Source organism: Myotis lucifugus, unplaced genomic scaffold, assembly GCF_000147115.1.
Source record: "Myotis lucifugus unplaced genomic scaffold, Myoluc2.0 scaffold_90, whole genome shotgun sequence".
Classification (NCBI taxonomy): domain Eukaryota; kingdom Metazoa; phylum Chordata; class Mammalia; order Chiroptera; family Vespertilionidae; genus Myotis; species Myotis lucifugus.
Window position 1 is genome coordinate 2692116 of NW_005871138.1, and position 27212 is coordinate 2719327.

Sequence of the window (27212 nt, forward strand, 5' to 3'; positions counted from 1 at the left end):
CTGGGAAGGCTGTTTGGGGTGAGATGGTAGCGGGTCTTGGTGCTAAACCAAGGCAACTTTATTAAACAAGGGGGGCCATCTGTAAAATGAGGGGGCTGTGTGCTTCCGGTGTGGCCAACTCCGACCAGAGGACCTCCTGGACCCCAGTTCCAGCGCTGCCTCTAACTCCCTCCATTCCCAGGCTCATCTTTGGAATGATGGTGAGCACCGCCTTCCTGTCCATGTGGCTGAGCAACACTGCCTCCACCGCCATGATGCTGCCCATCGCCAGCGCCATCCTGAAGAACCTCTTTGGTGAGGAGGAAGAGAACACAGGTGAGGCTGTGGAACAGGGCTGGGCCAACCTGCAGGTGGAGGAGTGGGTGGGGATATCCACAGGGTGTCAGGGCAGGCAAAGGGAAGGCACTTATTGAGCACCTGTTATGTGTCCAGTATTTTAATAATAGTAATAATAACTGAAAAGTAACCAAGTCAAACCATGGTACTTAAAAAATAGCACTTATTGAGAATTTACTATATATTAAGCAGAGTTAAACACTTTCCATACACCATCTCCACCTCTCAAAACAGTTTTATGAAATAGGTACTATCATTAAACCCTTTTAAAAATATATATTCTTATTGATTTCAGAGAGGAAGGGAGACGGAGAGAGAGATAGGAACATCAATGATGAGAGAGAATCATTGATTGGCGGCCTCCTGCATGCCCCACACTAGGGATCGAGCCCACAACCCGGTCATGTGCCCTCACCAGGAATTGAAACGTGACCTCCTGATTTGTAGGTCGACACCCAACAACTGAGCCACGCTGGCCGGGCTAAACCTTTTTTTAAAGCATTTGAAGAGATGCTTAACATCGTTAATGCCCAGAAAAACGCAAATTGAAACAACAATGAGACGGACTTCGATGAGACTGGCAAAAAATGAGAGAGCGGGATAATGCCAAGTATTGGCAGGAAGGAGCCATTGGAACTCTGAGCACTGCTAGAGAAAGGGGAAACTGGGTCGGTCTTTCTTAAGGGCGCCCTGCAAATATTTAATCAGATTAAATGTGCACATACCCTGCCACTCAGCCGTTTTGCTCCCGAATGTAAATGTTAAAGAGATTCTGACCAAGGACCCTGAGAGGACGCATGTGGCGATGTTCACAGCAGCATTCTCAGTGGGGTGGGAGTTGGTAGCCACATGGGTGCCATCACTAGTGAAAGGGAAGGGAAAGTGGGGCAGGTGCACACCGCGGAGCACTCCGCTGCTTTTAGGAGCAAATACAGTTATATAAATGGAGCTCATAAAACATAGTTGTGATTGAAAAAATAGCCAGAAGGAGATACAGGATACATCTCCACTGTGTAAATACCATAATGCAAATTAAAATCACACACAAATGACCAAACATTTTGCAGGACCATAAACAAATAAAGAGCAACACAGTAAACACATCAGAGTGGCTGCTCTGGGAAAGTCGGGAGTGAGAAATGGAGATAAAGGGACCAAATGAATAAATACAACAAAGAGGGGCCTTGCAACAAATGGAATGTGCACAGCTGAGGGGTCACTCAAGCCTCTGAAACCTCTGTGTTCTAAATAAAACCAGATGCAAGTAGCTGCCATGTTTTCAGATGATTAAACGAGGGCTCAGAGAGGGGAAGTGACTTCCCCAAGTCACACAGCAGGCACATGGCTGAGCCCCACTTTGCACCCAGGCAGCCTGGCTCCAGAGTCCACTCTCTTACCCATGAAACCAGCTGCAATCATGGAGGATTCGTTTGGGTACAGGTAAAAGAATACCTGTCTGCAGGTGGCTTAAAGAATAAGGATTTTTTTTTAACTCAAATACCACATCCTGTCTGCTTTAAAACATCTTCCTTTTTATTTACATAAATATCTTTAAACAGAAATTTTACATTAGTACATGTGGGCAGAGATTGAAAATTTATACCCAGTATTGATTCTTCCTTTATTCTTTTATTTTTAAAAAAAAATATTTTTATTGATTTCAGAGAGAAAGGGGGAGGGAGGGAGGGAGGGAGTGAAAGAAAGAGAGAGAGAGAGAGAGAGAGAGAGAGAGAACATCAATGATGAGAGAGAATCATTGATCGGCTGCCTCCTGCACACCCCACACTGGGGATCAAGCCCGCAACCTGGCACGTGCTCTGACAGAAAATTAAACCCTGACCTCCTAGTTCATAGGTCGACACTCAACTGCTGAGACACCATGGCCAGGCCCTTTGTTCTTTTAGTAATAGAACCCCTATTGGGGCACATGGCTGGGCAGGGAAAAAGCTGAATTTCCCAACCTACCTTGCAATTAGATGTGACTAAGTTTAGCCAATGGGAATGGGAATATGATGGAGGGGGTGAGAGATGCTGCCTGGCACCCAAAGATGGAAGCCACATATTGAAAAATGGGTGGTAGATGCACCCCAGAAACTCTGGGTCCTTTACCCCACCTAACAACAAACATTACCCATGACACCATGGGTTTTGTGTGCTAGTTATGTTTTTTCGAATATTCGTTCAAGTAAATATATACATATTCATGCTGAAAATATACATATTCACCCACTGACCATCTACATTCAATCTCATTTACTGCGGTATGGTTACTTCCCCATCATGTAATAAGGGGTCTTGCTTACTTTATTTCCGCAGCAGCCCTGAAACCTAGCAATGACTGTAAGTACTTTATAGAGGAGGTTCAGAGAGGTAAAGAACCAAGCACCTTATTGGTAAAGGACAGAGCCAGGGTCTAGGCAGGTCAAGGGCTTCCAGGTGGAAGGGAAGAAACGCTCTGGAGCAGGGGTTGGCAAGTCTTTTCTGTGAATGATCAGATAGTCCCTGTAGGCTTTGCTGGCCACTCCATCACAGCCAATCAACTCGGCCCTTGCCCAGAGGAGGCAGCCAGAGACAATACATAAACGACTGTGTGCGCGCCTGTGTCCCAAGAAAGCTTTGTTTATGGTGCCGAACCCGTAAACATCATGAAATATTCTTCTTCTACTGATGTTTCCCAGCCATTTAAAAACGTTAGCATCATTCTACGCTGGCCGGCAGTGGGCTGGATTCCTAGGTTGTGGATCCCTATTTTGTAGTTGGTTTTCAAACTGTGTCCCCTGAGTCTTGGGTTCCAAGAGAGCTGCCTGGTAAGTGCCCTGGGTGGCAGCAAGCAGTGAAGGCTCGCTCCTCCCGTTTCAACTCCAGCTGCCCCTGCTGGATCTGCTTTATACACCGAGCTGCCAAGTAACAGTCACAGGTGTTTCCTGAGCACATACTTTATGCAAGGACTCTTCTTAGGGCCTGACATCTGAATGAGGAGGAGCTAGCATGGGCCCCATTCAGAAGAATGGAAATGGAGGGAGGAATAAACAAAACAGGATACATAAAATAAAAGAGAGCAGGTCACCCCACTTTCAAACAGCTGCTCTGGTGTTTTGAACCCAGATTGGCTGATTTCAGAGCCCGTGTCCTGACCCTGTCATTCTGCCTCCAACACAAGAGCTTTTCAAAGAGTCTAGTGGCCAAAAAAAGGTTTGAAAGCCAAGTCCCTTATTACAAAGATGAAACATCTGAGACCTGGGAAACGGAAGGGACTTGCCCAAGTCACACACAATGTTGGGCACAAAGCGAAATTCTGTCTTCCCTCCAATTTGTGCTGCAGGGTGTCAGGAGGTAGAGACCCTGGGAGGTTGGGGCAGACGCCTGGGCAGTGGGATCAGAGAGTGATTAACGATTAACCCTAAGATCTAAAGCAAAGCTCATTCCAGTGCAAAGAGAGATGCTCCCTTTCACCCAGTGCCTTTGCTCGGTGAGGTGAGGTGCGGTGAGGTGAGGACAGGGGTGGAGGGAGTGGAGGCTGTGCTCACGGGTCAGGACAGGGGTGAGGAGGCTCCAGGGGCTGTAAGTCCATGAGAGACAGCCAAGCAGCAACCACAATGATAGTGTGCACTTTCACTTTTTGAAGACCCACCACATGCCAGACACTGTGCTAAAATCTTCATACCCATCAGCTCATTGAATCTTCCCAACAGTACTGTGAGATAGATGACCCCCGTTTCACAGATGAGGAGACTGAGGCTCAGAGGCAAAACGATTTGTCCAAAGTGCTGAGCTCTGTCGGGATGTGGAACCTGTGCTTCTGAGCACCACGTCAGAGCAGGACAGAGCCGAGGGCAGGGTGGTGCTCGCTGGACAAGACCCCAGGGGTCCTCAGACTTGGAGGACAGCCTGCTCTTCTCGTCTGTTCCTTCACCAGCTCTGCTCCTAGCGCTGCCCAGGGGACTAAGGAGCGTCCTTCTACCTGCACATTCTCATTAGATCCCCCACCGCGGCCCTGCGGGTGGCCCTCTCATCATGCCCATGTCACAGAGCAGGAAACTGACGCTCAGAGTGGTGAAGTATCTGCCCAGTTCCCTCAACCAGTAAGGGGCCCACCTGGCTGTTGGGCTAAACTCTACCATCCTTTCTCCTGCATTTCTCTGCCCAAAGAAGCCCAGTTTGCCACCATGTCTTTCCTTTAGGAGTGTCCAAGAGGCCACCATTCAAAAATCCAGATTTGAGACTGGGTTAAGCATCGCCCGCCTCCTTTGCTCTTCATTCATGAGGCCAGGAGCGGGGGGCTCTTTTCTCAACTCTAAGATGAGGGCAATACCTCCCATTTCAAATATATTCTTGTGAAGTTTACATGAGAAATGAGAACCGGGAACACAGGAAGGGGTTCGTTACTATGTGGAAGTTGTATAAAAACCATTAGATTTCCAGGCATTGGAGGAGCTGGTAATAAACCTCATGTCAGGCACAGTTGAAGTTTCCTGTGCCTCCTGGTTGAGAGGGATTCATTTGTTTATTATCTGTCTCCTTGTAAACGCCAAGCAGAAGGGGAGTTTGTGTCCATCTCTTTCCTTGCTGTGGTCTTGTTTCCCTACAACATTGTTTGGCACGTAGTAGGTGTTCAATAAATGAGTGGAATTAAGAAATGAATAGACCAGCCCAGGCAGTGTGGCTCAGTGGTTGAGTGTCAACCTATGAACCAGGAGGTCAAGGTACATGCCGGGGTTGTGGGCTCAATCCCCACTGTGGGGCGTGCAGGAAATGGCCAGTCAATGATTCTCTCACCATTGGTGTTTCTATCTCTCTCTCCCTCTCCCTTTCTATCTGAAATCAATAAAAATATATTTAAGAAAAGAAAGAAAGAAATGAATAGACCAGTTACTTAACTGTTCCAAGCCTCAGTTTCCTCATAGATAAAATGGGGATATTTATACTTGCCGTCTAGGTTGTTGTGAGCGCTAATTGAATGCATGGATGTAAATCTGCCTCATCTGGGCCCTTTAACTTTCCCTGGGGCTCTCTTTACTTAATTTGATGCAAGAACTCTTTCCTGCGGGGCTTCTGTGTTCCCAACGTCAAGGTTAGACGAGGGTTAACAGTTCCAGGTCAGACCTACCAAGGGCCAGGTGGGCACCATTGGAGATGGAGTGAGATTCAAGGGAGAGGGGGTGGGGAGAATCAATAGTCCTGGAACAAGCCTGACTCTGCCACTAACCCTTTGGGACAACTTGATCTCAACCCTAATCCACTTCTCTAGGCCTCAGTTTCCCTGGGTGTAAAGAGGACGGTAATAACCCCTGCCCAGCTCTCCCTGCCCTGCCTGATATAAACTCAGGTACTGGTATTATTTGAATAAGACCTTACATAAACCCCAACCTCTAACCAGCCTTGTATATAGCATGTACAGTCTAATATCGGAGCTCCTAGCTCAGATGCTGGCAGCAACCAGGGTCCGTGGATGAGTGACAGGGGCTGGGGGGACTGAGGTCAACTGGTGAACACATGCTCCCTCTGAGGGGGTGGGCAGCCTCAGGAGGCTTCAGTTCCCCCATCTGTAACTTCAGGGGGGTCGTTCTCAACCTGGGCTCCCCAGAATACTCACCTGCAGAACTCTTCAAAAATACTGCGGCCCCAGAATCACTAAACCAGAACCTCCAGGGTGGGACTCAGGCACTCCCAGGAAATGCTGCCATTTCCCCAGGGGTGTGGAGGAAGGGTACAGAGAGAGCTAGCAATAGGTGGGGGTTCGGGGTCACTGGGTCAGAGTTCTCCCTGTCCGGCCATCCCCTGGGGAGCGACTTTGCCTCCCGGCATCTGTGTCCTATTAACAGCTTCATTTCCTGCTTCAGTGCCCTGGCCTCTGGCCCTGTGCATTGCATGTGGACATGTATTCCCATCACGGGAGCCCCTAGGCCCTCGTCCCCTTGGCCCAGGGTGAACTGATCTGCATTTAGCCTTCAGACCCTGGCTGGTGGTCAGACACAGTAAAAATAGCACACAGCAAACTTCAGTCTTCCCTCTTATTTACACTGCAGGGTGTCAGGAGGTAGGAGACCCTGGGAGGTTGGGGTAGACGCCTGCTTTTGTGGGCAGTGGGATCAGACAGTTGGGGTTGGTTAATGATCAACCCCAAGACCTGAAACAAAGCTCATTCCAGTGCAAAGAGAGATGCTCCCTTTCACCCAGTGGCTGTGTCGGTGAGGTGAGGTGAGGACAGGGATGGAGAAAGTGGAGTGGAGGCTGTGTTAGCAGGCCAGGCTCCGGGGGCTTTAAGTCCTGGTACAAACAGGAAAGGAGCAGCCCAGAGTGGAGAGAGGAAGGAACTTACTTCCCCAGGTCCCTGGGTGAGGCAGGGAGAGAGCAGAAACAGGAGTCTAGACCCTTCTTCCCAGTCCACGTGGGCGAAGATCCCAGAAACATATCTGTAGTCGAACAGGTTGAGTGTATTTCTGCTGCTGCCGGGAGGGGGGGCGCACACGGGACAGGCTTGATCGTCTCAGTAAGAGGGTGTGTGAAAGGCCCTCTCATAAGGCTTGGGCGTTGGCCAGGTCGTGTGAAGGGGCATCTAAGGGAGCAGGCTTTGCTCTAGATTAGTTGCTGTCAGAAGTCAGGGGCAGCTTAATGGTTGGGTAAGGAAGTGGCAGCCATTCATTTGGCAAGAGTGGGGGTGCTTGGCATTTTGTGGGAGGCAAGCGGCTTTGTGCTTAGGCAACTTTAGCATCCTTGCTTCGGCTCACCGTTTTATCAGTGACTTCGAGGCCAGTGACGTGCAAGATTCTTTAGGTCCAACAAGAGAACAACATAACGCAGGTAGACATCAGGGGCCACTTCGATATTCTTTCTCAAGAGCAACCCACGTGAACTAACTCCTGGCTAGTGCTCAGATTCCTGTGACATTCTTTAAATCACAGTCTGGCAAACTTCGGCCCAGCAACTCTAGCCCACTACCTGTTTTTTTGTGAGTTAACGATAGTTGATATATTTTTCAATGGTTGAAAGAAATCGAAAGTTGGATATTTTGTGACATGTGAAAATTATATGAAATTCAAATTTCAGTGCCCCCAAATAAAGGTTTAGCCCCAGATAACTTTTTACGTGTTGTCTGTGGCTGCTTCCGTGATATCATGGCAGGGTTGAGTAGTTAACAACAGAGACCATGTGACTTCCAAAACCTAAAATATTTACCACTTGGCCTTTTACAGAAGAAATTTGCCAGTCCCTGCTTTAAATGGTACCTCAGCCCATTAGTTGCTATAAAAAATATCCCCGATTGGGCATTTACTCCTCACAGCTCTAGAGGCTGGAAGTCCAAGATCAAGGAGCCAGTGGATTTGGTGTCTAGTGAGATTCGACTTCCTCTTCATAGAGGGCTGTCTTCTTGCTGTGTCCTGACATGGTTGCAGGGGCAGGAGGACTCTGTGGGTCTCTTTTATAAGGGCACTAATCCCATTCATGAGGGCTCCACCCCTATGACCTAATTACCTTCCAAAGCTCCACCTCTTAATACTATCCCATTAGGGATTACATTTTAACATATGCATTTTGGGGAGGATACAAACATTCAGTCTGTAGCAAATGAGTCAACTCCTTAACCCTCTTGACAACCCTAGGAAAACTACTACTTTCATTTTGTGAATTAAAGAATTGAGGTGCCGAGTGATTCAGAGATAGCTCTAAACCAGGGTTTCTTAACCTCAGCATTATTGACATTATGGGTGGGATAATTCTTTTTTGTGGGGGGCTGACTTGTGCATTGTAGGCTATTTTGCAGCATTCCTGGCCTCTACCCACTAGATGCCAGGAGCACCCCCCGCACCCCGGTTGTGACAACCAAAAATGTGTCCTGACATTGCCAATGTCCATGGGAGGGAGAAGTGGCCCCGGTTGAGAGCCACTGATCTAAGGTCACATAGTAAATGATGAAGGTATGATTTGAACCCAGAACCCAGTCACATGCTCAATACCTAGGGATGGTTTCTTTTGTCCTTGGTGATGATTTCAGCAGCAAGAACTTTCAATCTCTTCCATTTTTCTTGTCTATAAAACACTATCAAGCAAGGGATACTTTTAAAATAAAGTCAGATCCTGTCCTGACCCTGATCCAACACTCTTCCGCCTCTGCTCCCATGTGACTCAGAGAAACCAAAGTTTTTACTGTGATCCCCAAGTCTCCTGTATGATCCAGCCCACTTTCTGCTACCCCCACCCCTTGCCACTTATCTCACCTCACCTCCTACTCCTCTCCTACTCCCTCGGGCCCTTCCAGCCCCACTGGTCTCCCTTCTGCTTCTGGATACACTATCACCCTCTCACCTCAGGGCCTTTGCACCTGCTCTTAATTTCCCCAGAGGTTTGCATGGCTCACCCCCGCACCTTCTTCAGGTGTCTGTTTGCTGTTACCTTCTCAGTCATACTTCTCTTGACCATCCTTTACAAAGATTGTCCGATCCCAGAATACCGGGCCCCTTCCCTGCTTTATTTTTCTCCATGACACTAATTTCCATCTGACATACTGTACATTATACTTATTTGTTTATGGTCTGTCTCCCTAACCAGAAGGTAAGTTCCACAAGGACATAGATTTTCATGTCTTGTCACTCAGTGACATCACTGATGGAGTGATCGGCTAGGGTTCACGGACAGTTCTGGTCCTGGACTCCAAGTTGCACCAAGCCCTTGTCTAAGAAGAACAGAAACACTCAACTTATTCACTCTCAGCATTTTTATGGCCACTAGCCTAGTGCAGTCCCACTCCCTATCTCCCCTAGGCTTCCCTACTCTCTACTTTCCCAGCACACTGGCCTTCTCGTGGTTCCTCAGTTCTTCTAAGCTTCTTACCCAAGGGCCTTTGCACATGCTGTTTCTGTTGCTCGAAACTCTCTTCTCAAGACTCTTCATGTGGCTGGCTCCTTTTTATCCTTAAGGTCTCACATCCAATGCCATCAGCGTATGGTGTCTCTCTGTTGACTGATTACAGTAGGCCGCCTGCTCCCTCTCCCTACTCTGTAATTACTTTCCATCACCTGGCCCAGTTTTATGTCCTCCCTCACTTTCATCACTACCTGAAATTTTCTTTCTGTGTTCACTGTCTGTCTCCCTTTCTAGAACATAAACTTCATGGGAACAGGGACCTTGTATACTTTTCACTGTGTACCCCAAGCTCATAGTCAATGGCACATAGTAGGTGCTCAATAAATACTTTTTGAATGAATAACTGGGAGATTGGGGCCACCCATTCCATTGCTGATCCATTACCACTCATGACTAGTCTTTCCCAAACATCCCTTTGGCAATGGCTGCTCAGGTAAGCCTAGGCTTGAGTTCTGGGCTGTCAAGCAGTCTTACAGCTAGCTAACTCCCTGCCCTCAAGTCTGGGGTCTCCAAATAGACACGGGTGGGGCAGGAAGATGGAATGTTGAGCGACTTATTTTATTTATTTATTTGATTGAATGAATAGTATGGGATTCTTGGCCAAGAGTGAGCCCTGAAGAAGTACTCTTGACTGCCTACAAAAGGATGGGCACACTCCTGTCCCACTCACATGACACTAAGCACATCATGCTTTCTTCTCCTAGTTGCTGTGGGGACAAAAGGCATGAACCCTGTGCCCATGGAGATGCAATTTCTTGCCAGAAGAGAAGAGTGAGTTCCTGGTAAAAATCATTGAGGAGCCAATTCTTGGTCCAAGGAGATGATGAACGAGAACTCAGTGCTGCAAGCAACCTCCCTCCCATCTCTGAAAATTTCTCCAAATGACATACTTGCCCAAGTTTCCACCTTTTGCTTATGTATAGATCTCCACAGAATCCTTAAAAATGCAGATGTGGTCAGGCAGAGGAGTACATTCAATCCCTAGAGTTTTAGTAAGGGGAGGGTCTCCAGGCCAGGCCCAGAAGAGCAGAAGAGCACAAGCCACATGATAGTCAAGAAGGAGAGCAGGTGCAGACCAGGTTGAGAGGCGCCAAGGACAAAGACGTCCTATGAGACAGTAATAATCGTGACTTCTGTGAGTCCAGAAGCACCTTCACATCAATAGCATGTTCAGTCTTTGGTGTACTTTGTGTATAACAATATGGTTAAGATCTTGGGGTTTGGAGCCACACAGATCTGACTTTGAACCCGGGCTCTGCCACCTACCTGCTGTGTCAGTTAACCTTTCTGAGCCTCAATGAAGTTCACCTAACAACTGGATGTGATATTGGAACCCAGCTTAAAGGGTTGTTTTGAGATTAAATGGAATAATGTCAGCTGCTGGGCTCTACATGCACGATGGTAGCGCTTGTTATTAATGGCATTGTTATCTTGATTTAATGGTGATGGAACAGTAGGAAGTAAAGGGATTTGCTCTCAGCATTGCTGGGCATCGATCAGGTCTATTTCATTCACAAGTAAAATCCATAATATGTCCCATGGTTGTGAGTGTTATGCAGGAGAAAAAAGCAGTAAAGAGGCCAGGGCAGGGGCCTGGAACTGGAAAGGGCAGCTTTAAAATGGGTAATGAGGGAAGGCCTCTCTAAGAAGGTCATGCTTGAGCAGACACCAGAAGGAGATGCGGGATCGTGGAGGATCTGTAGAGTGTTCTCAGCAGAGGGACCAGCAGGTGCAAATTCCTGGGAGTCCAAAGCAGACAAGAAGCCTATACGCTTCCTGCGTGGTTGGACTTGGGAGAGTGGATGGTAGATAATGTTAGAGAGATTGCCTGTATGGTGAGGGTGGTAGTAGTGGGACAGGGCATGTGGGACCTCATAGGCCACTGATGTAGCTTTGATTTTGAATGGAGGGGAGCTGATGGAGGGATAGCAGAGGAGGAATATGATTTTACATCTGATTGTTTTATCCCAGGGACTGTACTCCTTCCCAGCACCACTTGGGAGCCTTGAGTCCAGCTTTGAGATCACGGGTTCTGTGATGGCCCAGCCACTCACTACCATGCAACCTGGGAATCAATTTTTACCTCCTGCCTATGCAGAGTTTATGCAGAGTTTATTGGAAAATACCTGATGCTACTCTCTGGAACGCCATGTCCATTAGAGGAAAACTCTGTGTCCGTTGGATGCAAGCCCCGTCCCCTCTCTGGGCCTCAGTTTCCCATCTAAACAAAGAAGGGGTCGCACTAAATGAACCCTAGGGCCCATCTGCTCTCTCATTCTCACTGGGAGGCTCAGTCTGGTTGGGTTCCCGGATCTGAGAGGCCACAGTTCCTGACCAGGCCACTCACCTGAGAAGTCAGCCAGAGGTCCTCAAACTTTTTAAACAGGGTGCCAGTTCACTGTCCCTCAGACATTCCACACATGCGCACTGCGGGCCCGGGACGAGTCGGCTGCTAAGCAGGACAGGCAGCAGCGGCAAAAACACCCGCGGGCCGGATAAATGTTTCCGGCGGGCCGCATGTGGCCCGTGGGCTGTAGTTTGAGGACCCCTGTCAGACCATGATGACATGGGTCTCCAGCTGCTTCCTTGTGTCCCTTTCGGACTTCAGATCATGTCCCCATTGTCCACTGGAGACGGGGCCCCTCATGTAGCAATTAAAACCAGACAGTATTTGATGGATCTTTTATTATTTTAAAACATTTGATTTTTTAATTGCACAGGAGCAATTCTTAATGTCATTCACTTATAAACATTTTATAATTGCACAAGTAAAAAAAAACACTCTTAAAAAATATATTCAGCATCTCACTCTCAAAGACAAGTTAAAACAGTTACGCAAATACCAATCTAGATTATTTATTGATATCTCTATATATACATACACACATTTTCTTAAATAAAAATGCTGACAATACTATATATGCTGTTTTGGAAACTGTTATCTCACTTAATGGAGTGTAGTGAACATCTTTTTATCTCAATCACATTTGTGTCAACATCATTAACTTTAAATTATATAATTAATAATTCTTAATTTCATTCTTTCCCAAAACTCTAACTGTGCGAGGAAAACAACCCAGAAAAAATACAAATAGAGAAAAAGGACCCGTAGTTCAACCCCCGAGAAAGGTACCAAATGACTTTGCCTATTTCTATTTTAACTTTTCTTAAAACTCAAATATTCATGAAATAATGTGAATATTGTTAAAATAAAATAAAAACTAGTGCTGTTACCTATCCACTTTACATAATGGATATCTTTCATCTTAATACACTCATCTAAATCACAATTTTTAAATAGCATCCAGAAAGGGGATTATCTTTATTTAGCCAATCCCCTTTTGATGGTGATCTAGGTTATTCTAAATTAAAATGATGAAATGGTATTTAACACCATGGGGAACTCTTGTACCCATACCTGAGACATTTGCCCAATTATTTCTTTGGGGCTCATTCTTAGCAGAGAACACCTGAGCTGAAGGGGTGCCCAGCTCTAGAGGTTTTGATGTCGGTGCCGAATTACCTTCTCAGGAGACCACGGAGCTCTCCGCACCCCAGCAATGTGTGCGCTGCTCCGTGTGGGCCCAGGATTGCTGTGTGTGTGCTGAATGGCGTCTCCTTGGGTTTGTTTAAAGCAAAGACTTCCCTGAGGAGGCAGAGGACCCGCCGGCTCTTGCAGACAGCGACAAGAAGGCGGAAGAATATCGCAAAAACATCTGGAAGGGCCTCCTCATCTCCATCCCTTACGCAGCCAGCATTGGGGGCACGGCCACTCTCACCGGCACGGCTCCCAACCTCATCCTTCTTGGTGGGATCAAGAGGTAAAAGCAAGTGTCCTCGTTCTCTCTTCCCCCCTCACCCCTTCAGTTAACTAACATCCAGGGAATGTATCTTGAGTGCCTTCTATTGGCCAGGCTGCAGCATAAAACCCAGCCAAGTCTCTGCTCTGTGGGACTTTTATTCTGGTGGGGAGATAAAGGAAACAGCAAATGAATATGGGAGATGTCCATGTGATAAATTGTGAAATAAAACAAAGCAGGATAAAGGGGTAGGAGGCACAGGGGTGAGTCGGTCACGGATGTACGACCTCTCTAACAAGATGACATTTGAGCAGAGGCCTAGAAGTGAGGGAGTGAGCTCTGTAGACACAGAAGGAAAGCGCCTTGCAGACAGAGGGGCAGCCTGAGCAAAGGCGAACAGCATAAAGGCCCGCTAGGCTGCAGTGTAGAAGGTGCAGGGGATTGTGGGAGGAGATGCGGTAAGAAGAGGCCAGACTAAGGCAGCTCTTGTAAGACCCAGTGGGGAGTCCGTGGAAGCTGAGAGCAGAAGGGTGACATGATGTGGCATCTGCTTTGAAAACACCCCAACTGGAGGCGTTGGTCTGCACTGTCCTGTCCAGTGAGAAGCTTGACAGCCACGCACGCCGGCCAGCGGGGCAGCGGGTTCTGCCAGGAGGTGAAGTGTCCCCATCTCTGAAACTGTTCCAACAGAGGCCTGCATGAGAACAGGAGAAGGCTTCTCAGACAGCGTGGCTTGTCGACTCCGTCATTCCAAGCCTCTTAGTTCAAAGATTTAAAAAATTCCTGTATTTCAAGATCCTAAGATGTTCAGATTCTAGGATTCTGAGAGGTTTTCAGATTCCTGTGCAGTGGAGATATGGCCTGCGTTGATTTAATCTTCACAAATGCGCACGTAAGCATTTGGCAAGCAGATAACAGCAAAAAGTCTTTGATGTCCCACATGGCCCCAGCGCTGACCAGCTTCTTTTCCTGCTACTCAACCACGGAGTCAAATTGGGAGGGTGAGGGAAAGCTGGTGGTGGTCTCCTGAGAGCAGGTTTGGCATACATAAATCGGTCCTCTACTTGTGGGTAATTGAAATTATTTTTATGAGAAATTTTAAGTACACTCCAGTTTTGCCCCACAAACTGATTTTAAAACCTTAAACCTCCACTATATTATATCAGGTGCCTAAGTTCCTTGATTGTATGATTTGATGGTAGAAACCAGTGATTCTCAGCCACTGGGTGCTTATTAGAGTCACTGGGGGAGATGAAAAAATGCAGCTGGGTCTCAGTTGCAGGGTGTGATTCAGGGGGGGTGAGATGGGCCAGGCGTCAGCACTTTGCCAATTGACTTCAGCCCGCTGCAGATCTTTGGTGTCTTTTCATCTCCATTCTCTGAGCAAGACCTGGCTGTGCCTTAGGTTTTGGTTAGCAAACCTAGATGGCCCTGTTTCCGATGTGGGAACAGCCTGGGCTGGCCCTGTAGTCTGCTCAACCGGAAGAGGCTGGACAGGAAAGATGTGGGTTCTGGGAGCCTCAGGGCAGGTCCTGAGGTGGGGGATGCGGGGAATGCGTGGGGTGGCAGTTGCTATCAGAGAAATTTCAGGCTGCCTGCCCACACTGACACGAGCAGAACTTTGTCCCAACTTTAAAAGAAATTAGGGAGGGCCCGGCCGGCATGGCTCAATGGTTGAGCATTGACCTCTGAACCAGGGAGTCATGGTTCAATACCCAGTCGAGTTGTGGGCTCAAACTCCAGTAGGGGGTGTGCAGGAGGCAGCGGATTAGTGATTCTTATCATTGATGTTTCTCTCTCTCCCTCTCCCTTTCTCCCTGAAATCAATAATAAAAAAAAATTTTTTTTAAGAAATTAGGGAGGAAATGCTGGAGTTGCAAGTGAAAATATCAAACACGAAGGATTTGGAGTAAATTGTATATAAATTACATGCATGTTATCGGCAACATTTAATTGCTCAGGCTTGGACTTTCTGGTCTTGGAGGAGAAGATTTAGAAGGAATGCTAAGTAATATGGAGTTCCGGTTCTCCAGCTGGGAGCCCAGGAGGCAGGGCAATAGCTGCCCTGAGCGTCCTCCTGGGGCTTTGCTCCCCAAATTCATTTCATTAGTTTATTCTGATTATACATGTAATGGTGGGTACATTATAGGACTCTCAGATAATATAGAAAAATAAACATTTGAAATACCTCTCAGATAATATAGAAAAATAAACATTTGAAATACCTTTCATGCTATTGTGAATATTTAACATACTTCTCATTTTTCTATGCACACACACACACACACACACACACACCCCGGCATAGCTGATCTTGGCTGGCTCTCACCTCCCTCTTTTCTCCAGTGCCTTCCCACAGAGCGACGTGGTGAATTTCGGCTCCTGGTTCATTTTCGCCTTACCTCTTATGGTGCTGTTCCTGTTGATTGCCTGGCTCTGGATCTCCTTCCTGTATGGGGGAATGTTCACGAGGTACCACCTTCATGTTTCACTTGAGCTTTGGGCCAGACTGAGCTGTGTTTGACCCAGGTTCCTTCTCACTAGGGAATGGCTGCTTGAGTCTTGGTCTTCTGCATACACTGAGGATTGTCTTTATAATGTCATGTTATCTTCTCACTTGGTGACTATTGTAGACCTCACTTCCCTACCGTGTGCAGATAGTGGGTGGTGTGTGACCTGCCTGCTATGCTCAGACCCTCCGTTAATTCACTCGTCATTGATACTAAACCACTAATAAAAACACATTTTTATTTTAATAAATATTGTCAAGTCGTTCTCCATAAGAATTGTACTAATTTGTTCTCCCATTTACCACCTATAAGAGTGTCCGTTACCATATAGCAAAGTGGATTTTTGCCAATATGATAAGAGAAAAGTAATTTGCATTTACTTTATTGAGAGTAATTTTGAACACCTTTTAACATTGGGGGGCAATATGAAAAGTTTTTATATATTCATGGGGACCATTGGTATTCACTTTCCTGTAAATTGCTAAACTGTGTGTCTATATCCTTTGTACATTTTTCAAATGGACTGTTGGTGTTGGTTGATCTTATTGATTTCTAATACTCTTTATATATTGAAAGATTAGTGATTATTCTGCCATATGAGTTGCAAATATTTTTCTAACTTGCTTTTTACTTTGCTTACAGTGCTTTCTTTCATGTAGGATTTTTGAGAAAATTTTACATAGACTATTTATCAATCTTTTCTCATATGGCTCCTGAATTTTCCATTACAGTTAAAAGGGCCTTCCCATTAAAGGAGTTATAAAAAAAAAGTAATCACAGTTTTCTCCTGATATTTTAATATTTTTCACATTTAAATTCTTTTTTATCTATTTGGAGTCTATCCTTAGGGTGCTATGAGGTTTAAATTCATTGTCATGGTATCCTTGTCAAAAATCAATTGGCCACAGATGTGTATGGGTTTATCTCTGAACTCCCAATTCTGTTCCATTGAACTATATGTCCAACACCATTGAACAAATAGCCCATCTTTTGCATACCAGCTGTGATACCAACTTTATCACAGATAAATCCCCATTTATATTTGGCTATATTTCTGGGCTTTCTATTTTATTCCATTGATTTGTCTGTTTATTCATGTTTCTGTTTGTTCCCCTAAAGGATCCCCTGGGAGTCAGATGATCAGATTCACATTTTAAAAAGAGCATCCAGGCTATAGGTGGGGAGAACAGTTTTTAGGAAGGGAAGACAGAGGGAGACCAGCAGGCCACTGCAGTTTCCCGAACAGAGATAATGAGGCCTGGCCAGGTGGTGGTGGGCTGAGGCGAAGTTAGTCACCCTTGCAGTAGCCACTCCTAACTTCTCTACTTTCTGTTTCAGGGGCTGGAAGAAGGACACAGAGGTCAATGCCACTGGAGAAGAAAGGGCTCGAGCTGTGATTCAGGAGGAATACAGGAGTCTGGGGCACATGGTGTGCGCGATCCAGGGATCCATGGGGTGGAGAGAAAACTGGGCGGTAGACTTTCAAGAGAGTTACCTCTTGGTCTGATCCCTGGGTCCCCGGGGGCTGAGTCCCAGGGGCATATCAGGACCAGTGGCCTGAAATGGGGTCCTGGAGATGGAGGGTAGGGAGGTGGCTCACACAGTCAGTCCCTTGCCCTGGTGCTGGGGTAGATACTAGGAAGCTCCTCAGGGTGTACTTGGGGTGGGGACTTGCCTCCTTCCGGCCAAATGCACCCTTTCCCTCCTGGTACATGGGATACTCAACATTGCTTTGGGCAGCTTCCAGGACCTTGTTTACAGTGTGTATTTCCTGTGGTAACAATAACTCGGAGTCAGCAGGCTTGCCCCCAAGGGCTGACTCTGCCACTCACTTCCTGTGCGACCTCGGGCAAGGCACGAACCCTCTCTGGGCTCTGTTCCCCAATCTGTGAAATGGGCACATTGGGTAGATATTTGCCCCCAACATTTGCAGACTCTCTCTCTTTCTACTTCTCTTCATGTCTGTCCCTTTCTGTGTTTGTCCCACTCTGCGCTCATGTTCATCCCTGTGTGTGACTCTTTGCCTACCTCTCTGTTTCCTGTCTCTCTGATTCTCTCTTTTTCACTCTTTCTGTCTGTCTCTGGATTCTTTCTAGGACTCTGGGAAATTCCCAGTAAAAATTATATAAATAGTTTTGGTGAGGGGCTGCTTGATACTTAGGAAGGACCCTGGCGAGTGTGGTAGCCCCAGGCAGGAACCACTCACACCACGGAACAGCCCTCTCCTCACGCGGGGGGCTTCCTGGGGAGTGAACTCCTCCTTTCAGTTTCTCAGAGGCAGGGTCGGGGCCCAGTCACACTGTGGGCACCTGCCCGAGGCCTTCCCACCCCGCAGACGGCCCGAGCCCACGGTCACCACGTGCCTGCATATCTACACCACAGGTTTGCTGAACGGGCCGTTTTCGTCCTTTTCTGCATGTTCGCCATCCTCCTCTTCTTCCGGGACCCGAAGTTCATCCCTGGCTGGTCCAATCTCTTCAAACCTGGGTGAGCCTCTGGGGACCCACAGGTGGAGTCCAACAGGGAAGATTCTGGGATGGGCCACGTGGAGCTGGAGAGGCAGTGCAGCGGGGTGACCTGGGCGAGGTTCATGCCTCTGGTCCCTGGTCATTATTAATGGCTCCTTCTTTTGCTCTGGAAAGAGTTGTGGTTTGGAGGATAAGACATTTGGGTTCTCATGTATTAAGAGCTTTGTCTTTGAAATCAGACAAAACTGGGTTTCATGGGCAGCTGTGTCACTTACAAATTGTGCAGCCCCAATCACGTCATTCATTCATTCATTCATGCACTCAGTCAACATTTTTTGAGAGCCTAATATGTGCTAAGCATTATGCTAGATGCTGGGGACACAGACAAAAACAAGTAGTTAGACAACAAAATAACATTGTAATGAGTGCAATGAAAGAGTGAGAGAGTGGAATTATAAACGAATGGAGTGGGGGCCTTGACTTTGGATAGTTCTGGGAAGAACCAAAGTTAGAAAGAGTGGAGATAAAAACTGGAGACACACTGGGCGTGTCTATGAGAGCCTGAGGTAGGAACCAACTTAGGATACTTGAAGCCCAGTGTGACCCACACCTGGTGGGAAGGGAGGGAAGTGGGCAAGACGTGGCTGGAAGGGCAGGTGAGGGCCAGATCATGGAGGTCTTGTTGGACATGTTAAGCATTTTGGTATTTTTTAGTAAGAGTAATGGGAAGCTATAGGAGGGTTTTAAGTTACGTAACCTCTCTGTGTCGCAGTGTCCTCATCTGTAAAATGGTATAATAATAGCACATTTCTCACTGGATTATTCTGAGGATAAATGAGTTAATACTTGTCAAGCGATTAAAATTGCTCATAGGAAGAACTCAGTAGAACATTCATTACATTTACTAGAGAATGCATAGCGGGGTCAAAAATACAGGTGAGAGAACAGTTAGGAGCTATGACACCATCCAGATGGCCCCTGTCATCTGAGACAGGGGTCAGGAAACTAAGGCTTATGGACCAAATCTGGCCCACCCTTGTTTTTGAATGGTTTTTACATTTTTAAATGGCTAGGGAAAATCAAAAGACCATACAGGATGGGGCAAAAGTAGTTTTTAGTTGTGAGTAAGCAAAACACAGAATTTATTCTCGCATCATTATTTATTAATTTTCGTATTATCTTCCATATGAACAACCGTAAACCTACTTTTGCCCCACCCTGTATTTTGTGGCACATGAAAATTATATGAAATTCAAAGGACTGTGTCTACAAATAAAGTTCTGTTGGACCACAGCCATACCTTAGATACTGTCTACGGCTGGTTTCGTGCTATGATGTCAAAGTTGAGCCATGACAGAAACGGCATGGCCTGCAAAGCCAAAAATATTTATTGTGTGGCCTTTGATAGTAGACGTTATGGACCCCAATCTAGGCGAAGGCTTTAATGGCTTGAATGAAACAAAGAAAGTGAAAATCACCTGGAATCTTTGTCTCCAGATCTGATGGACATCCTTTCTGACTTAAAAGGAATGCCTCTCTGAGAACCATTCCACAGCTTGGTTGGATTGGTGGCTATAAGACTGTGTACATTAGGCTAAAATCACTTAACTATATCCTTAAAATGGGTGCATTGTATTCCATGTTAAGTATATATTTCAATAAAACTAATTTTTAAAACACAAGCAAACTGACTAAAAAGAAACCTCTCTAAACACAAGATTTTTTTGACGGAAGTGTGATTACAGTGAACAAATTGTGATCTGCTGTTTTTTGTTTCATGATAAAAGTTATGTATACTCATTATAAAAAATTCAAGCAATGCTGAAGTGAAAAAGTAAAATTTAGTTGCCCTTCATCTCCCCTCTGTCCCACTCCCCAGTGATATTCACAATTAAAGTTGGTGTGTAATATTGTAGACACACACACGCACATTAATACACACACAGAGACATATAACAAAAAATTGGGAAATATAATAATAGGATCATGGACAGTTTTCCATTTCATTCTTCATATTAAATATTTTTATTGATTTTATTTATTTCAGAGAAGGAAGGGTGAGGGAGAGAGAGAAACATCAATGATGAGAGAGGATCATCAATTGGCTGCCTCCTGCACACCCCCTACTGGGGATCGAGCCTGCAACCTGGGCATGTGCCCTGACTGGTAATTGAACTGTGACCTCCTGGTTCATAGGTCAACACTCAACCACTGAGCCACATTGACAGGGCTATTTCATTCTTTTTAAACACTGCATAGTATCCTATAGAATGGGAGTATCTTAATTTAGTTTATCAATTCCTTTTGGATTGTGTCCAATACTGCAAATAAAAACTTTTTTATTTATTTACAAGGTTTCTTGGTTGTATGTCTACACATAAAAATTGATATTATCTCATATATTAAAAAAAGATGTAGGGTATTTCATTATGTACATATTATACATATTATTAAAAACACTTTATTTAAACATGTCTCTACTAAGCATCTTCTATTTTTCACTCTTATCAAATGAACATCTCTGTACATAATCTGTGTACAGAGTCCAGTTATTTCCTGAGGGTAAATTCCTAGACGTATAATAACTGGATCGAGGGGTATTCACATGGAAAATATTGAAGCGTGATGCCAGCTGTCCTCTGGAAGGTTAAACATGTATTTTCCCACCAGCCCTATATGTTTTCCAACATCCTCATTCGGTATTACCACCCTTTCCAAGTTTGCCTGTCTGTTCGCAGAGGTAAAAACAGAGTAGTACTCCGTTAGTGTTTTGATTTATATTTCTCTAGTATAGTGGTATCGACCACCTTTTCCAGTTTCTTGGCCATTTGAATACTCTTCTTCCCAAATGTGTGGGCTAAACATGCTTTTGTTAGCAGTTGGCTCTGAGCTTTTTTGAACCTGCAGCTGGGAAAATCTGGATTCAGTACCCATCTCCCCATAGACCATGGTCTGGCCTTGAGCCAGTTGCTCTGCTCTCTGAGCCTTGGATTCCTCATCTGAAATGGAAGAGGCCTACCCCAGGCTTCTGAGAGCTTAGCATCTCCTCCACTGGACACCTTGTGGATCCTTGCAAGCTGGTAGTTAGGTTTTGTAGGGCCATGAAGCTGGCTCCATCTGGGCTCTGCTGATCTGAGTGAGCTCCATGTCCATGTAGTAAGCTGCCCATCCCAGGAGGAATGCAAACAGAAGCTGAGCAAATACAGAGCTGCTACAGGAACCCTGGTTACAGTGATCCATGGGGGTTCCACAGACCCCGGTATTCTGTGGCTCTCAGATTCTTTCCTCCTTGGTCAAGTCCCTTTACCTCATGTCCTTGAGTTGGGAGGAAAAGTATTTGGCTCAAGCAGGATCTAAAAGCCCCGGGGGGCTGTGGGCAAAGGGCTTTTGCATCCACGGGTGGTTGCATCCGTGCTGAGTTCAGTGCAAGACAGAATCCAGAGGCCTCTGACAAGGCCCCTTCACAGGGGCCCTGATTCCCTCCCACAGATCCTCACTGGTAGATCTGCCAAGCCTTGGCCTGCTGAGATGCCCAGGGTCACATGATTCAGGGCCTTGTCTGTCCTTGTAGGTTTACTTCTGATGCTGTCACCGGCGTGAGCATTGTCACCATCTTGTTTTTCTTCCCATCCAAAAGGCCCTCTCTCAAGTGGTGGTGTGACTTTAAAGGTAAGGTGGTCAGGGCTGGGGTGTCGGTGAGCTCAGTGAGTTCTGTGGTGTGGAGCGTGGTAATTGGTGGCCTGAGGTGGGCCCCACACCTGGGGGGCTGCTGCCCTACCATACGAGCCACTAGCCACCCTGAGTCTTCCCCACCCCCTGTGCCCCGTTCCCTGTCTGAGCAGCTACCTTGTCTGGGCACTTGGGGCTGCCGGAGGTGACTGTCCAGGGCAGGGGCTAGCAACTAGATACAGTCCCCGGGCCAAATCCAGCTGCCGGTCTATTTTTGTACAACCCGTGAGCTAAGAATGGCTCTCACATTTCTAATGGTTGAAAAGAATCAAGAGAAAAATATGACACACAAACATTACATGAAATTCAAATTTCAGTGTCCATAAAGTTGTTAATTTCTTCAATAAGAAATTTGTGGGCTTTTAATTTCTCTAGTTATATAAGTGTGTATGCAATAGCCTCAATGTTGCCTGTTGGCTCACAAAGCCCGAGATATTTACTCTCTGCTCCTTTATAGAAAAGCTTTGCCACCTCTGGACTTGCAACTCAATTGCCCACAGGGCCAGATGTGAACATCTCAAGCTGGGTTAAAATGAATAGGAAGCGGTGTGGAGTGAGGCAAAACTGCTGAAAAACATTCAAATCCAGCTTAAAAGCATCACAGAGCCCTCCAAACCAAACTGTCTGTAGTCTGGCCTTGGCCTTCAGAGCTCCATCCAACATGTGACCCCACTGGATTTCCAGCAGTCTGCCTTGAGAGGGTGCCAACACCTGCCACCTGCCACAGCTGAGCCATGTGTGTGCCTGGCCCATCGCTATCTGGGGAGTGAGCTCTGGACCAGGAGTCAGGAAATAGTGGTCCTAAGCTAACTATTTTCTATTGTGAGTCTTTTAATTTATTTTTATTGATTTCAGAGAGGAAGAGAGAGATAGAAACATCAATGATGAGAGAGAGTCATTGATCGGCTGCCTCCTGCACGCCCCACACTGGGGATGGAGCCCGGCAACCTGGGCATGTGCCCTGACCAGGAATCGAACCGTGAGCTCCTGGTTCATAGGTCGACGCTCAACCACTGAGCCACACCGGCCAGGCACTATTTTCTATTGTAGAAACAAATGGAGTATTAGGAAGGATAGTTCCAGTTTTGTAGGATGGGGGTTGGAGAGTGGGGAGTACTGTGTAAGGATCAGGAGGGAGAGGATTTCTCGGTCCCACCAATAGTTCCTGGAGCAGAGCTGGCCCAGGAGGAGGCTGGCACGGGGTCCGAGGGGCTTAGGCTGTGGGCTTTGGCCTCTGCAAAACCAAACAGGGTTCCCTTGTTCCTCCATCTCTGCTTCTCTGTCTTGCTTCCAGGCGCTTTCCTCACAATCCGCTCCGTGTGTCATTTCTTGGTCTCATAGTTTCTACTGCTCCTTAGCTTTTGAATGTTTATAGTTTCCACTTCATTCTAGTTCTTGCCTTTTTGTAAGTTCTGTCTTCATCTTGCTGGTGCCCACTCTCTTATATTTATTTTTTTTAATATATTTTATTGATTTTTTACAGAGAGGAAGGGAGAGGGATAGAGAGCTAGAAACATCGATGAGAGAGAAAAATCGATCAGCTGCCTCCTGCACACCTCCCACTGGGGATGTGCCCGCAACCAAGGTACATGTCCTTCACCAGAATCGAACCTGGGACCCTTTAGTTCACAGGCCGACGCTCTATCCACTGAGCCAAACCGGTTAGGGCATGCCCACTCTCTTTTAGTATCTGCTCCCACGGCTTCTACTTCCTGTCCCCTCAGCTTCTGTCCCTCTGGCTTCCCTTCTTACAGTGTGTGCTCCTTCGAGTCCACTCCCTCAGAGCCTCTGTTGCTTTCTGGCATCTGTTTCCTCATAATGTCTGCTTCCTCATGACTTCCTCGCAGTTTCTGCTTCCTGGGAGCATCTACTTCCTCAAAGTGTCTGTTTCCCCACAGAACCTCAGCTGCTAGCACCCCTCTTATATTATTATGCGACCTCTGTCCATTCTTCTACCTTCAATTATCACTTCTCTTTGCCCAGTTGTCTCTCTATTTCCCATTGATGCTTCTGAGAGTAAGAATCTAGTTGGTTTGGTTTATTCTTCTTTTTATAATAGCAGCTTTATTGAGATATAATTTACATACTGTACAAATCACTCATTTAAAGTGTACATTCAATGGTTTTCAGTATATTCACAGAGTTGTACAGTCATCAGTACTATTTTAGAACATTTTCACCACCCCATGAAGAAACCCTGGTTCATTAGCAGTCGCTCATGCCCCTCCCCTCAAGCCCTAGACAATCACCAGTTTACTTTCTTTATGGATTTACCTATTCTAGATATTTTATATAAATGTAATCATAGTTACATATGTGATTCTTTGTGACTGGCTGCTTTTAATTAACATGATGTTTTTAAGGATGAGCCATGTTGTAATAACATGAATCAGTACTACTACTTTTATTTTTAAATCCTCACCCAAGGATATGGTGAGAGAGAGAGAGAGAGAGAGAGAGAGAGAGAGAGAGATCAATTGGTTGCCTCCCACACACACCCCGACTGGGGATTAAAACCACAACCTAGGTATGTGTCCCGACCAGAAACTGAACCCCAAACCTTTTGGTGTGTGGGACAGCGCTCCAACCAACTGAGCCAGGGCGGGACTTGTTATTCTCATTTGGGCAGATCTTCCCCCACAGGCTACCTTGTAGCCTCATTGGTTCCTGACCAGCCTGTGGCCTGGCTGCTCTTGACGGGGTCCCGTCCAGGGTTCTGTCACCTGGGATGGGCTCATAGGACCTGAGCTTCCTCTCAGGCTGGGGCTGTGGGAAGGGCACCAGGACCTGGATGTCTGGTACCCCAGCTCTGTCCCTGATTTGCTGGGTGACCTCCCAGTGAGTCCCTGGATTCTCTGGGACTGGCTTTCCCGAGTAGGTCCCTTAGACACTTCTCGCCTCTGGCTTTCCTAGTGTACAGAACGGGGGTTGCAGGCTCCAATGCCTACAGGGAGGTGACATGTATGGAGGCAGCGGATTGGGTGCAGGGCAATGTGTTTCAGGAAACAAGGCCCTCCCTGTTCATCATTCCTTTCACATTTTTGAAACAGAAAACATTTTCTGTCTTACATGAAAATAGCAAATGCCCAGCCCCGTGGAGAATAGGGATGCCCACCCGTTCATGCATGTTTTGTCCATGGCTGCTTTGTGCCATCACGGCATCCTAGTTGCAACAGAGGCTGCAAAGCCTAAATTATCCGGTCCCTAACCCTTTACAGAAGTGTGCTGGCCCCTGTTCTGGCCACTGCACACACCACCGCCTTTGAAAACCTAAAAACCATCCCATAGTTCCATGGGCCAAAGATTCCCATAGCTTTTTTTCTCTCCTGAATAGCCTTCCTCTTTCCTTCCTCCCTTGCACATCCAGTTACAGAGAGAACCTTCTGCCCTGGGTGAGGGTGAAAGTAACACTTGCCCAGAAGGACTGTGAGAGGCTGGGAGGTGTCCTGGCGTGGAGGCCTGCTTCCAGGACACCCCCCAGCCGCGGGGCCCACTGTTTTCATTCTGAATAGAGCAGATGCCATGCCATGGTGGTGTGGGTTTTCCCCTGCAGCTCCAAAGTCAGATGCTGGAGCCAGATCGTGGCTTCCTGGAGAACCCCGAGTGCCCCCACAAAGACAGGCCTGCAGGGACCCGTGTCCACTCCTCAGAGTGAGTGTCTTCTCTCTCTGCCCAGCTCCCAACACAGAGACAAAACCCCTGCTGACGTGGAAGAGGGCGGAGGAAACCATCCCCTGGAGCATCATCCTCCTCCTGGGAGGGGGCTTCGCCATGGCCAAGGCCTGCGAGGTAAGATGGGCAAGAGGGCTGCGCCCGGGGCGGTGTGGGCAGGTCCCAGTCCCAGCTGCAGGCGCAGCCGAAGAGCCAGAGACTCCATGGGCCCTGCAGACACCACCCACCTCCTTTGCCAATTAGGATAATCATAGTTCCCCTCTCAGTGCCCGGTGCTGAGGAGAAAGACAGGAGTAAGGTCTGATCTGGAACCTCAAGGAGCTCACAGTGGACTCAATACTATTGCTGGTACCAATAACATCACGACTCGAGGGTTCTGTGAGCACAGGGGACCACCACCACATACAGGGCTCGCCTTGTCCAGCATACTTTATATGCAGTAACTGCTTTAAACGTCCAAACAAGTCCGTGCGATACATGCCATCGTTATTCCCATTCTATAGATTAGGAAATGGAGGCACAGAGAGGCCAAGTCACTTGCCCAAGGGCACACAGCTATGTACTCCGGATTACGATCCAGGTAGTTTGACTCTAGAGTGTATGCTCTTAGCCACTATGATATAAATGTTAGGTACTTTTAATACTATTTATTCAATTAGTCATTAATGTTATTCTAGAGGGTTCTATGAGCTCAGAGGCAGGGCTGGGACTAGAGTGAGGCGAGTGAGGCACCGAGGGTGCAGGATTTCCAGGAGGCTCTCACGCTCGGGGTCGTCGGCCCTGCTCAGAGGAAGTGCAGCCTCAGTGTCCACCATGTGTCATAGTGTATTACCTCACTGAACCCTCACAGGACCCTAGGGTCTAGGTAATATTTTACCCCCATTTTTCAGGTAGGAAAACTGAGGCTCAAAGTTCTTACTCTAGGGTTGTTGGGAGTCATTGAAGAAGACATGCTGACGCAATCCATAGCAAACAGGAAGTGCTGAGGAGGCCCTGTGCATCCTCAGGCCACGCTCAGTGCAGGTTTTGCTTCCCGGAAGCAGACTCTGAGGTCATTCGGTGACCTTGAGGGGTTGCAATACAGCTGCGAGGCAGACCTGCGAAGCCTCCACCCACCCCACAGAGAGCGCCAAGCTGAGACGGCCCTTCAGAGATACCCGTTGGTCAGGGATGGCCAGGCCTTTCCACCCTGGCTTCCCTCCGGCATCTGTGGACATGGCCTCCCGGGAGCAGGGGTGACCTTGGGCAAGGTACCCTGGAGTCAGGGGCTGGCAGTGCAGGCTGTCCGCTGCCCGCACTCCCTACGCTGGGGCAACAAGGCCTTCAGGGAAGGCGGTCTGGGTAGCACACTTAGGTTCTCTACACAGCAACTCTTGTTCTGCAAACTATGTTTTCATTTTATTCTTTTCCCCCCTGAATAACACAGTTACAATGGTACAGATTTCAAAAAGAGCAAAGGGATGGATGAGAAAAGGTACTGTTGTCTCCTTTTAAGGAATCCCAAAGACCAGAGAGGTTAACTGCCTGACTCTAGGTTACACAGCTCATTGGTAGCAGAGCTGGGTTTTGAACTGGCGTCTCTCTTTCTTTCACTACTGTCTTCTACTGGAGCTGTATTAAGGAAGGCTTCCCAGAGGAAGTGACATGTTATCCAGGTCTTAAGAGGACCATGCAATGCATTGGTAGAAAGCTTGGGCTGTGGAACCAGGCCATCTGGTTAGAGTCTCATATCATCTACCTCTTAGCTGTGTGCCTCCATGTCCTCATCTACAAAATAGGAATTCAAATGGATCCCAGCTCACCTGGCCAGGTAGCTCAGTTGGTTGGAGCATCGT

General features: G+C 47.0%; 1 protein-coding gene across 3 annotated transcripts in view; it reads left to right on the forward strand.

The window, feature by feature from the left end:
• Positions 1-27212, forward strand: part of SLC13A3 (solute carrier family 13 member 3) — a 43097-nt gene that overhangs the window by 4391 nt on the left and 11494 nt on the right. For 2 of the 3 annotated variants that reach the window (XM_023756181.1, XM_023756182.1), the window contains exons 2-9: positions 182-315; positions 9903-9969; positions 12834-13019; positions 15345-15470; positions 16847-16939; positions 17891-17995; positions 21548-21645; positions 25382-25494. In XM_023756181.1, the coding sequence (XP_023611949.1) occupies positions 182-315; positions 9903-9969; positions 12834-13019; positions 15345-15470; positions 16847-16939; positions 17891-17995; positions 21548-21645; positions 25382-25494 (922 nt within the window). Of the gene's footprint in view, positions 1-181; positions 316-9902; positions 9970-12833; positions 13021-15344; positions 15471-16846; positions 16940-17890; positions 17996-21547; positions 21646-25381; positions 25495-27212 lie in introns of all 3 variants that reach the window. The other variant, XM_023756183.1, reaches the window with a different exon arrangement.